Source organism: Camelus ferus, chromosome 11 (assembly GCF_009834535.1).
Source record: "Camelus ferus isolate YT-003-E chromosome 11, BCGSAC_Cfer_1.0, whole genome shotgun sequence".
In the NCBI taxonomy this organism is placed as follows: Eukaryota; Metazoa; Chordata; class Mammalia; order Artiodactyla; family Camelidae; genus Camelus; species Camelus ferus.
The window spans coordinates 26,019,410-26,033,188 of NC_045706.1; the positions used below are offsets into that span (position 1 = coordinate 26,019,410).

Here is a 13,779-nt window from a genome sequence, read left to right on the forward strand (position 1 = left end):
AGTATGTTCAGACTTGTAGATATATTGCTTGTTAAAAATTGCTGAAGTTTCCCAGGCCTTCTTTCACATTCTCTCACATCTTATGGCGCAGATTTTTAAAAATCTCTTTTATTATGGTAAATATGTATATAACACAGAATTTACCATTTTACCACTTTTAAGTGTAATGTACTGTAGCATTAAGTGCATTCACACTGTTTTACAACCATCGCCACCATCCATCTACAGAGCTTTTCCATCTTCACAAACTGAAACTACCCATTTTCCTTCCCCTCATCCCCTGGTAACCACCTACTTTCAGTTTCTGAGTTTGACTACTCTTGATACATCATGTAAGTGAAATCACACAGTATTTGCCTTTTTGTGACTTAGCATAGTATGCTCAAGGTTTATCCATATTGTGGCATGTATCAGAATGCCCTTCCTTTTTAAGGCTGAATAATGTTCCGTTGTATGTATGTGCCACAGTTTACCTATTCACCTGTTGATGGACACTTGGGTTGTATGATACACATTTTTTAAATGTTGTTTTATCTCTGAGTATGTTTTCATTAATAGATTCACTCTCATGACTAACTTTTACACATCCCGTCTGATGTTTCACAAATATATGCAAGGTCATGTAAGAGCAAGGGAGCTGGGGCTTGAAAAGTGGAGGTGGGCTTGAGCAAGAGGGGAGGACATCATCCGGAGAAAGTAGAGAGTGGGGAATCTTTAAATGTGTGGAAAGGCAGTGGAACGTACCATGGAAATGGCATGTAAACTGCACGTTCTGGACAGAAAGTGTGTTATAGGAGCAGAGAGCATTTTGATTGGATAGGACCGCACAAGGACGGTTTACGAATAAGTGGGGTAAGTAAGATGTGGTTAAAAAAATTTAAAGTTTGACCTGAAAAAAAGTGTGCTGTGCCAGACAAGTGTAAGAAAACTGAATTAAAAAGGGGTTCTTGTGAGGATTGTCTCAGCCTTTAATATTCTAGAATTTTTATGCCCTTCCAAGAGGGATATGGCTTATAGCCTTCCTCAGGTTTGTAATGACCGTAGAACTCTTGTATTTGAGAGTAATGTGATTAGTGTTCTCAGAACATGTTTTGGGGAAATGGGAGAGACTAAGCTAAGCTTCTTAGGGGCAGGAACTATAACTTATCTCACAATATCTTCAGTGTTCCTTGATGTTTCATGGGAGTAAAACTGGATTAAGAGGTAGCTGCCAAGGTCATTAGTTACAAAAAGTGTTAAAAATATCCTTGAGGCACTTGAAAAAAAAACACTGCAGATTTAAGAGTCAGTTCTCCCCTCCTTCCCTTCCCTCCTCCCCTTCTCTCTGAAAGATAAGCTTGAGTATCTCCTTCTGAGACAGTGGTCAGGTTATCTGCAGGGTTTATTTTGTCCTGTGTAGGGTGGGTACTTTGGGATAGGGGTTGAGTTGCTTAGAACAGTAGAGGAGAGTTTACAGGCTCCTGTCAGTCACCAGCAGAATTAGAGAATAAATATTTAAAGAATATTGGGTTAAAGGATCATAAAATTATTAGCTTACCCAGTAGAGCCAAATTTTTAGCCTGTGTGGGAATTTGACTCCATTTATCTGGTTTAATATTTGTTGAATATGTGAATGAATTATAGAGAATAGGAAGACCTTGTAAATCCTTAAGCAACTATGTAGTATGTAAAAATTGACAGTTTAAAAGGTTAACCAAGTTCACTGACAGATTAATGGGGACAAAAGACTTGTATTTTTGGCCAAGAAGAGAGGAAAATGGTACTTCAGAAAGGAAGAAACCTGTAAACAAATAGTAAATTCTAGTTAAGGTATATGCTGAAATTCTGGGGGAAATAACTGTACTTTATTTTGAAATGTGTCAAAAATAAAAAAAATATTTGCAGTGCATCAAAAAATAAGATGGATTGTTAAATGGATAGAGATAGGTGATGTGTGATAAAGTGACTGCAGTAAGATGCTAGAACCTAGATGGTAGGTGTAAAATTCTTTCAACTTGGCTGTTTGAAAATTTTCATAGTAAAATGTTGGAGAACCAAAGAGAGAAAAATGAAAGTCAAGAGATTTTGAAGGAAGAACCAGTGAGATTTGAGAGTAGCAATGTTTATAGTAGAAAGAATGTGGGCTCTGGAGTCAAACTGACCTGAATTCTGGTTCTGGCTTAGCTTTTTGCTAGCTTTTTGGCTGTACGTGGAAATCTGACATCTGGCAACTTCAGAGGTTTTTGGTTTTGCTTTGCTTTTAAAATTTTTTTATTTTTTAAATTGAAGTATAGTCAGTTTACAGTGTTGTGTTAATTTCTGATGTACAGCATAGTGATTCAGTTACACATATCTATATTCCTTTACATATTCTTTTTCATTATAGGTTATTATAAGATATTGAATATAGTTGCCTGTGCTATACAGTAGGACCTTCCTGTTTATCTATTTTATGTATAGTAATTAGTATCTGCAAATCCCAAACCCCCAATTTATCCCTTTACCCCCACCCTTTCCCCTCAATAACCATAATTTTGTTTTCTGTGTCTGTGAGTCTGCTTCTGTTTTGTGAATAAGTTCATTTGTGTATTTTTTCCTGATTCCACATGTAAGTGATACATCATATAGTACTTTTCTTTCTCTTTCTGGCTTCACTTAGGATGACAATCTCCAGGTCCATGCATATTGCTGCAAATGGCATTATTTTATTCATTTTTATGGCTGAGTAGTATTCCATTATATATGTTTACCACATCTTCTTCTTCTAGTCATCTGTCAGTGGACACTTAGGTTGGTTCCATGTCTTGGCTATTGTAAATAGTGCTGCTGTGGAACACTGGGGTGCATGTATCTTTTAGAATTAGTTTCCTCCAGATATATGCCCAGGAGTGGGACTGCAGAATCATATGGTAACTGTATTTTTAGTTTTTAAAGGAATCTCCGTGCTGTTTTCCATAACAGCTGCACCAAACTACATTCTCACCAACAGTGTAGGAGGCTTCCCTTTCTGCACACTCTCCAGTATTTATTGTTTGTGGACTTCTGAATCATGGCCATTCTGACTGGTGTGAAGTGATACCTCATTTTAGTTTTCATTTGCATTTGTCTAATAGTGATATTGAGCATCTTTTCATGTGCCTGTTGGCCATTTGTATGTCTTCATTGGAGAAATACTTGTTTAGGTCTTCTGCCCATTTTCTCATTGAGTTGTTTATTTTTTTGTTACTGAGTTGTATGAGCTGTTTGTATAGTCTAGAAATTAAGCCTTTGTCAGTTACATCATTTACAAATATTTTCTTTCATTCCAAAGGTTGTCTTTTCATTTTGTTTATAATTTCCTTTGCTGTGCAAAAGCTTATAAGTTTAATTAGGTCCCATTTGTTTATTTTTGCTTTTATTTCTGTTGCCTGGGCAGACTGCCGTAGAACATTGCTAAGATTTATGTTGGAGAATGTTTTGCCTGTGTTTTCTTCTAGGAGGTTTATAGTGGCTTGTCTTATGTTTATGTCTTCAAGCCATTTTGAGTTTATTTCTGTGTATGGTGTGAGAGAATGTTCTGACTTGATTGATTTATATGTGGCTGTCCAATCTTTCCCAGCACCACTTGCTGAAAAGGCTGTCTTTTCTCCATTGTATACTCTTGCCTCCTTTGTCAAAGATTAATTGACCCTAGATGTGTGGGTTTATTTCTGGACTCTCTGGCAACTTCAGAGTTAAGTATATTACTCAGTGGTGGCCCTGGGATTTGCACCCAAGAACCCTGGCTCTAGCACCTTGGCCTCTACCTTGCAGTGCGGGGGTGTTACAAGCTCCTAGCTCAGTGTCTGGCACATGATAGATTCTCAAATGGTAGCTGTTGCTATTAGTGTACCATCTGTGGGCTGTGGAGGATGAAGTCCAAGATTTTAATGTTTGATCTGAAAGGCTTATATGGTTAATTTAGTTTTAGATAAGTGGAAGTAGAGATTTTGATATGAATAGTTAGTTCCACATATTTTCTTAAAATTCAGTAAGTCATTTGCTCACCAAAAATTACTCACTGAGCATCACTCTAGACCAGTGAACAACACAGACAAAAATCTCCTCCCTCACAGAGTTTTATGTCTTGTAAGGGTTTGAAGAAGGAAGGCTCTTCAAGGAGCCTCAAATGCAGAATGACTCTCTAGAGGTGGAAAGGCAGGCATTTACCAGCAAGAGAAAAAGTGTTGTTTTCAAAGCAAACTTTCTGATGGCCCTGACATCATGCCATATAGGCAGTTACTTCTGCTTTCTCTCAAGCCCATCTGCGTTCTGATTTCCTCCACAGTTCTTTTTCCATCTGGAGTTGGTGGAACAGTTTATGTATAAGCTAGTTATGATTAAGTTTCAAAATAACATGCTCTGTCTTCTAAAATGCCCTGGGCAGAAACGGTCATTGTTGCTTTTCATACTGTATACAGAGCAGAGAAGACTGAGATGAAATTCATGATATTTCACGTAAAACAGAGGACATTAAGATCTCCTCTCCAGTCTCACCCACGAGTCCTGTAGTTTAGCCAGGCTCTGACTTCAGCCCCCTTCCAGGGTGTGTATTCCTCAGTGATTACACACTCCTTCCAATAGGATAGGAGGTCAGTCAGTAAAAGTATTTATTGAGCCAGACCCTCCTCTGCTTCTGAGTCATTTTCTGGTAAAGCAAGAAGTTCTCAGGGAGAAGCTTTAACTCTTTCAGATCACAAAGGTTACTCCTCTATGTAAGAGGATAGCTTTCCAAGTCATCCTTTGGGGTTTATGCTAATTCTAATTCTCTACTTGATATTTTAGATAATGAGATATATTTAATCTGATAGTGAGATGGAATTTGAGAAAGTGTATTTGTAGAAGAAGGCAAATAATATCCACTTTGGCCCAACCTTGAGGAGTTGTTTTAATAATGTATAGATGGTTAAGGGTTTTGCAAAATATTGTTTGTTTTAGGGGAAAAAATATTTATTATACCACCCTTATGTGGAAATCTGACATCTGGCAACTTCAGCTAACTGGAAGACAGCCAGAAAATAAGAAAGGGGCCTCAGAACACATAAAATAACTGTTGAAGAACTCTAGCCCTACCACATGTACTTGACCACCGCAGAAGAATTTGTTAGCCTCGCATATGGAGCATGTTTACTTTTTATTTATCTGGGAACTTTTAATAATTTTGGTGGTGTATGTGTGGTCCCATGCCCCCAGCAGATTATAAACAGCAGTCTAGAAAAAGGTAGAAAAGTTAACAGAAGAAATAAACTCATAGTAGAGGGAAGGCTGACATTAAAAGAGAAAGACCCAAAAGTTACATAGTACTGGCATTATGTATTACAGCAGGGTACAGTAAGGTATGGTCTTAGTAATGAACTTGTGTCCATCAGGCAAGGAGGAAATCATGTTCAATGTCTTTTATTGAAGAAGGCAGGGATGAATTTAATGTGTCTATTTTTAAACATGGTCAGAGTTTAACCAAGTTCTGACATGTTGAAATGGTAAATTCTGTAGTGTTTATATATTTGAAATATCCCATTCTCTGGTGATGCTGTTGGTGACACAGATGTGATCTTGTAGCTGATCATGGAAATGGTGTTTAGTAACAGTTTAACATTTCTTGAGCACTTATTGTATCAGCCCTGTCCCAGGTCCTTTCACGCTATTAGCATACTGGTTAAGGCTTTGGAGACAGGTAGATCTGGGTGGACAGATTACATAGCCTCTCTGAACTTGTATCCTCACCTGTAAAATGGGAACCAATTATATACAACAGGGTTGTGGTGAGGACTCAATGAAAGTCATAATACAATGCATGGCACATAGTAAGTGCTCAAATATCAGGCATTAATGTGATTATTTTTATCATTATCATCATCCTCTTGATAATTATTATGCAAATATAATTGTCTCCATTTTTCTGAACGAGGAAGCTGAAGCCCAGAGAGTTGAGTTAACATATCCAAGGTGAAAAAGCTAATAAATAGTGGATCTGGGATTTGAACCTTGATCTCTATGGCTCCAGGCACCTAGTACTTTGCATTCACATTATGCTGCCTCCTTGGTGTGTGATTTTATATATATATGTTTAATACTTAGAGAAAATATGTGGTGAGAGAGGATAGAGGTTGTGGGAATTTTCTAGCCACTTCTCTTTTCCATTGTGTACCCAAGTCATCTCATTATAGAAAAAAAAAGGTTCAGTAACACAATGATAATAAGCTCTTTTCACTCAACAGTTCAGATTTCATATGTAATGTTTAATTGTGTTGCATGAGTCATTAAAATCTTATAAGTACTTAGCATTAATAGACGGAACAATTTATTATATGCCTAACATATTTATCCACATCATTCTTAGATTTAAACTTTATGAAGCTATAACCGTCTTTTTTTTTGTAATTAGGCACTTGGTGCTTTTTGGTGCAGATTATAGTTATATGTGAGATGAAAGTTAGAATCCTCATCTCCACCAACACCAAATGAATACTTAAGGTAAATAAAGGAAAATAGACTTGGGGTCTGGACACTGGAGATCTTCTACTGCTCCTTATAAAAGACCTAGAAGTGTAGGTAATCATGGCTGATGATTTACAGGTGGACATATGCACTCTGTTTATTACCTCCCTTTCTGTTGCTTAACCGTGTCCTTAAGCTCCCTTGACACAAAGTAATGGACACAACATCTTATTATAGGACAGACTCCATAACAGGTAGTATGCAAGGTTGGGGCATAGGTGTCTTTGAACCAAATACATGTTCTTGATCTGGCATAGTGTACTAAATCTTGTTTGGAGGCACCATTTACATAGCCCTTTCTTGTTCTTTTTATGGATTTTTATTTTTCAGTGCATTTTAAATCTGGGCCACTGGGGTGTGATCCTGCAGCTGTTCTTCAGGACAGGTTACATTTTTTGGCAGACACAATCTCAGTAGGTAGGAGCCAGAATGCCCTCAGTCTGAATCCTGGCCCTGCTGCTAAACTCTGTGATCTTGGACAAATTAAGTTTTCTAACTTGTTGAACCTCAGTACCTCCATCTTTAAGATAGCTATGGGGAGAGGCTACATCAAACTGAGAAGCTTTTTGCATAGTGAAAGGAAACTAACAACAAAATGAAAAGGCTACCTACTGAATGGGAGAAGATATTTGCAAATGATATATCTGATAAGGAGTTAATACCCAAAATATATAAAGAACTCATGCAAGCAACATTAAAAAAATTAAAATATGAGCAGAGGTTCTGAATAGACATTTTTCTAAAGAAGACATACAGGTAGCCATTAGGTACATGAAGAGATGCTCAGCATCACTAATCATAAGGGAAATGCAAATCAAAACCATGATAAGATATCACCTCACACCTGTCAGAATGGCTATTACCAAAAAGACAACAAATAACAAGAACTGGTGAGGATGTAGAGAAAAGGGAACCCTCATGCACTGTTGATGGGAATGTAAATTGGTGCAGCTGCTATGAAAAATAGTATGGAGGCTCCTGAAAAAATTAAAAATAGGACTACAATATGATCCAGCAGTTCCACTCCTGGGTATTTATTCAAAGAAAGCTAATTCAAAAAGATATGTGCACTTCTGTGTTCATTGCAGCATCACTTACAATAGCCAAGATATGGAAGCAACCTAAGTGCCCATCAATAGATGAACAGATAAAGAAGATATTGTGTGTGTGTGTATATAGAATATATATATGTATATATATATATATATGTATATGTATATATATATCTATATATGCAATGGAATACTACTCAGCCATAAGAAAGAATGAAATCTTGCCATTTTTGATAACATAGAGGGTATTATGCTAAATGAAATAATTTAGAGAAAGACAAATACTGTATGGTTTCACTTATATGTAAAATCTAAAAAACAAAACAGATGAACAAACAAAGTAGAAACAGTCATAAATACAGAGAACAAGCAGATGGTTGCCAGAAGGGAGGGGGATGAGGGGAGGAAAGAAATAGGTGAGAGAGGTTAAGAAGTATAAACTTCCAGCTGTAAAATAATGGTGTATTTTATAGGTGTGAAATGTACAGTGTGGGGAATATAATCAATAACTATGCAATATCTTTTGTGGTGACGTTGTAACTGGACTTATTGTGATGATCATTTTGAAATGTACAGAAATACTGAATCACTGAGTTGTATAACAGGAATTAACATAGTGTTATAGGTCAGTTATACGTCAAAAACAAACTCGTGAAAAAAGAGGTCAGATTTGTGGTTACAAGAGGTGGGGTTGAGGGAAGGGGGAATTGGATGAAGGCAGCCAAAAGGTACAAACTCCCAGTTATAAGATAAATAAGTACTAGGGATGTAATGTACAAATGATAAATATAATTAACAGTGTCCTATATTATATATGAAAGTTAAGAGAGTAAATCTTCAGATCTCATCACAAGGAAAAATATATTATTCTGTTTCTTTAATTTTGTATCTGTATGAGACGATGGATGTTCACTAAACTTACTGTGATAATCACTTCATGATGTACTTATACAGTGCTGTATGTCAATTATATCTCAATAGAACTGAAAGAAAAAAATTAAAATATATGTGGAAATACAAAGAGAGAAAATAAGTAAGCAAAAAAAGGTAGTTATGGGGAATAGATGAATTGCCATATTTAAAATTCCAACTTTTTAAATGCCATATTTTAAAAGTACTTTCTTACTCAGTACTTCACAAATGTTAATTTCCATATTGCCTTCCTCAGGCATATTGAAGTCTATGTTTCCAACTTGCATGTTTTCTGTCATTCACAGCTATAGGTCACTTTTTTTTTTGAATTCCAGAATGACTTTGAAAATCAGATGAAACTATATGTTTTTAAAGAATTAAATGAGACAGTACTTTGATTTTTTTAGAGTACAAACTTCTTATTTGCTTAGCTTTGACTTCATTATGAGTACCTTTATATCTTAATCATAATTCTCAAAATACAGATCTATATTACAATGTCTTAAATACTTACACTTTCCCGCTTCTTTGACCTTTCTTTCCAGATTATAAAGCATGGAGGCTGGCTCAGTGGTTCGAGCCATCTTTGACTTCTGCCCTAGTGTATCAGAAGAACTGCCACTCTTTGTGGGAGATATTATCGAGGTGTTGGCAGTGGTGGATGAATTTTGGCTTCTAGGAAAGAAAGAGGATGTGACAGGTAAGAGGCTCATAATTCTTTACGTACAAAGTAGAGCGAAGGCCCTCCCTTCTTTCCATATTAAAAATAAAGATTTGGTGGGAAGCCCCATATATAAACTTCAGACCCTTTTGTGTTTTCCCTATGTCTTTGCTGTGGTTTCTACCAGTGAGGGGAGAGTGTCTGTTATCATTCCATCTCTCCTTATTTGCTCTTCAAAGGTTGACATGGTTAGGTCCCAGCTGCCCTCTAGATCTGTGGTTAGCCTAAATTTATTAAAGCTGCCATCTACCCTAGATGCACTTACCTCCCACTTTCCATGCACCTGGTTTCCTTTCTTCTGTTCTTGAAAACGTATGTTAGTGCCAGTTTCTTTCATGAATTTGCTGAGGGAAGTCTGGAAGTTCCCCCCCACACTGTGTACCTATGTTAAATCCAGTCCTTAATACATATATTTATGTAAGTCTGGGCAGGAGTACATCATACAGTCCTTAGAACAAACTCAGTTCACACTTAACCCACATTTGGGAGATGATAGTCTATTTCCCAGTAGAAATGATGTCTCCACTGAGATAAAGAGGCAAAGAGGATAGGCAGAGAGTATTGCTTATTCAAAGGCCCTGGAACGAGAGGGAGAGAACATGGAGAGAACTGAACATGAGAACAGTTCAGTCTGGCATGAAGGCTTAAGAGGAGGAGGGGATATGACATGGGGAGATGAGCAGAAGCTGGATCACGGAGGACAGCGCATGCCACGGTAAGTGAGTTCCGGAAATGGGGTACTGTGAATGTGCTTTAAGCACAATCAGATTTGTATTTTAGAAAGGTCACTGCTGCAGATTGAAGAATGATAAGAAAGGGCAAAGCCAAAGGCAGGGAGGCGGGATGGAAGGTTGTTGCAGTAATCCTGCTGAGCGGTGCTGATGGCTTGGACCGAGGTGGTAAGTATGGAGATGAGTGGACAGATACAAGAGGTACTTAAAAGGTAGAATCAACTAAACTTTCGGATGTTTTCCAACTGACAGACCCTGTCTGTCTACTATTACCTATTAAAACCCTACTCATCTTCAGACTCAACTGTCATCTTTTTCATAAAAGTTTTCACGTCCTCCCTGACCCATTTTCTACTTTCTGTAACTTCCATAGCAATCTGTGTACCTATGATGTGACACGGATGTCAGAACTGAATTATTGTTTATGTCTGAATTAGATTTTATTTCTGAACTAGATTTTAAGATCTTCGAGGGTGAAGACTGTCTCACTCATTTTTCACTCTGCACTGCACCTTGATAGAGTGGCACCCAGTAAATGCACATTGGATTGAATTACATGCTCTGTATTCTGCACGCATCTAATTTTGTGCACTGCACGTTTTCTACAGTAGATTCTCCAACTATGAGTACTCAGTGAGTTTTCAATTCAGGATCTATAAATGGACTCAGAAAAAAAGTTTTTTGTCCTGGTACACAGACAGAAACAAAGGAATTTCAATATTGGAAATGTTTGCTTTTATTTTCAGGACAGTTCCCCAGCAGCTTTGTGGAAATTGTTACCATTCCCAGTCTAAAAGAGGGAGAGAGACTGTTTGTCTGTATCTGTGAATTTACATCCCTAGAGTTGAACAGTCTTCCACTCCATCGAGGTAAGTTGATCATCCAAGAATAGATTGTTTAAAAATAAGATTGGTGGAGTCAGTACATTTTGACAACTAGAGCTCTTTTTTTGAATTTTTGTAAGGGACTAACTTCTGAGTCTTCAGTAATATCAAGAGAGTGCTGACCATAACAATGCCTTATATTTGAATAGCATTCTACAGTTTCCACAGTATTTTCTCACAAATACACTCTCATTTGATCCTCAACACAGACCTGGGAGGTAGTAAAGTGGGTATTATTAACTGCATTTAAAAAGTAATGAAAATAAGATTCAAAGAATGTTGCCTATGGTTGAGAAGTTTTGGCTTCAGAAAGTGAAGTCCTATCACCTGATCATAAGTTCAGTATTTCCTTCTGCTGCTCCAGGCTGTAACCACACTTCAGACTACAATTATCTTTTTTTCCTATAAAAACTGATAAACTTTGCTAACAACATCACTATTATTAATGCATAATAGTAGAGCAGGAATTGTGGTAAGCAGATTGAGAGAGAGATGCAAAACAGCCCCCTTGCTACTCAGCTATTAGGTAATGTTATTAAAGTTCTCATCAGAGCCAGTTTAAAATAAAGTTGTTTAAAGCAATGGTCATAGCTATGTCTCAATGATATTCCAAGTAGTTCTCACTTCTTGCACTCTGATAGACATATGAACTTCTAAAGAGTGACTGTAAACCATTTCACCTCATATACTTGACTAAGTCCATACATTTCTGCATAAAAACAGAAACCAGTTATGTTCCACAAACTGAGGCTTATGATCAGTGCAATTTTGTGAGGGTTCAGAACAGTAATCAAAATGGTAGAATTTATTGGCTATGTTATTAATATTGTTACTTGCTCTTTTGAGTATGGCACTTAAAGGAATAAGCTTATTTTTTTTTAATTTCTTAAACCATGTACACATATGAGTGGTGGGGGAGAGCAGAGGTGGGGAGAGAGACCTAGCAAATTTCCTAACCATTAGTGAGAAGAAAGAAATATTGGATTTTGATCTTAATCCTCAAAATCTGTTTTCAGAGTTGCTTGCACTTCACTGTACACTGAGCCTCTACCTCTGCTCTTTATGCTTTTTTGCTCATCAATGTTGGGAAAGCAGACAGAAATAGATGAAGTTGTAGGAGGGAACCTTATCTGTCCCTACTCACAGCTTTCCTACTGCAGGGCTGAGTCTACATGTGACAAGTAAAAAGGTGTGGAGAAAGGGCCAGAGCACAGTGCTTCTGGCAGAGCTGCGCAGAGGATGTGGATGGCATGGACTTGTTTTATCCTACACCTGATTTCTGGAGCAAATACTGTGTATAAGAATGTACTGTGTGGGAATATGCAGTATGTCTACGATGTTTGAGGAACTTGACAACGTGGCTTCTGGAGTTAGTTTTTTTAGCTTTACAATTATATCTTATGTAGTCAAGTCTTAGGTACCACAAAGAGAGATTTTCTACTGAATGCCTTCCCTGGGAAGACTGGTCTAATGTGTTCTGAACTTGCTTTGAAGTTAAAATCCACCTCAGGAATCCCAGGGCTACCTAAGAGATTCTCAGGAAGACGATGACATGGACCTTTCAGCCGTGAGCCCCTGTGCCAGGACTGACTCACGGTCAGGCTGGGTCCTGGAGTCTGTAGATCTTGTGTTGATAGCTTTTAACCAGATAAGCCTGAGGAGCTTGAAGATGTAAGTGGAGTTCAAAAGAAGAGGATGGAGGGCAATGGGAATACATAGAAAAAGAGAGAATAAAAACAGATGTACTCACCATCGGTGGTTTTAGCTTGTTCTCTTCCCTGGTACTCTGCTGCCCATAAACACACTGACTGCTCAGCTCTCTTTCCTTCTCTGCTTTCTGCTTCTCTTCTAGCTCTGTATGTCTTCAGATTTGAACATACAGCCTTTGAGGATGGGGATGTTAGGTGTATCTACACAATTGGTCTTTTTCTGGGAAGTTTAGCATGAGACACAGAAATGACTTTAGTTCCTTTTGTTTTCTATGCATAATGGATCTTAATTTTACTAATTAGAAACAAAATCACTAAAAAATGAAACTATTGTTTTATATCACATATAGTTTATAAGACTTGAAACTAGGCTTCCTGATTTTCAAGTCTTGTGCTTGGAATGGCCCTTCTACTTCTTAGGCTGAAAATTGTTTCTTCCAGTAGGTCAGTGTCTCTGCTCATGAGTACATACATTCTTTTTTTTTCCCCCGTTAATTTTTTATTGAAGTATAGACAGTGTACAATGTTGTGTCAAGTATACACATTCTTTATCTCTGCCCTCTAGGACTCAGTCCAGTTCCCTTTCCTTTGACCCTTCAGTTTAGCAGTGAAGCTTCTCTTCTGTGATTTAATATATGTCAAGAGGGGATTTGGAAACCTTAAGAGCATGTGGGATAATATTTGAGACCCGTTTTGTTTTACCTTGCTGCCTTTAGTTAATTGTTAATTATCTACCTTTCAGAAATATCATTAGGATGAATAAGAAAAAAATTATATATTTTTATAAGCTATATTACAAAAAATAGATATATGTATTTATTTAGAGCAGGCAGGATAGTTTAGGGGATAAGAATTCTCACAGCCCTAGATCTAAAGCCAGCTTCACAACTCAATAGCTATGACTTCAGACTAGTCACTTAAGTTCTCTTGGCCTCAGTTTCCTTGTCTGCAAGTGAGGATAATAATAATACCTACCTCAGTGAGTTGTGAGGATTAAATGAGGTTATACATGTAAAGCAGCTGGCACAGCGTAGTCACTTAATAAAGATTAGTCTAGTGGCATAAAAATTATTTATTAATTTTTTATTCTTCAAATGGAATTCCTAGGGTTCATAGATATGCGTGGGGGACCTTGTTTCCTGATAATTACGTGATATCTTGTCTATATGTACGTTTTCCCAGGTAGATTCTATCTGGAATTATAACCACCAGTGATTCTACCAGCAGATGTCACCCTCCCTCCTTTTCCTGAAGCGATCCATTTGTTTTGGACTG

General features: G+C 37.3%; 1 protein-coding gene across 5 annotated transcripts in view; it reads left to right on the forward strand.

The window, feature by feature from the left end:
- DNMBP (dynamin binding protein) overlaps window positions 1-13,779 on the forward strand; it is a 92,691-nt gene that overhangs the window by 20,873 nt on the left and 58,039 nt on the right. For 4 of the 5 annotated variants that reach the window (XM_032491112.1, XM_032491113.1, XM_032491111.1 and 1 more), the window contains 2 exons: window positions 9,005-9,159; window positions 10,658-10,780. In XM_032491112.1, the coding sequence (XP_032347003.1) occupies window positions 9,015-9,159; window positions 10,658-10,780 (268 nt within the window). In that variant the 5' untranslated portion in view covers window positions 9,005-9,014. Of the gene's footprint in view, window positions 1-9,004; window positions 9,160-10,657; window positions 10,781-13,779 lie in introns of those variants that run through there. The other variant, XM_006182914.3, reaches the window with a different exon arrangement.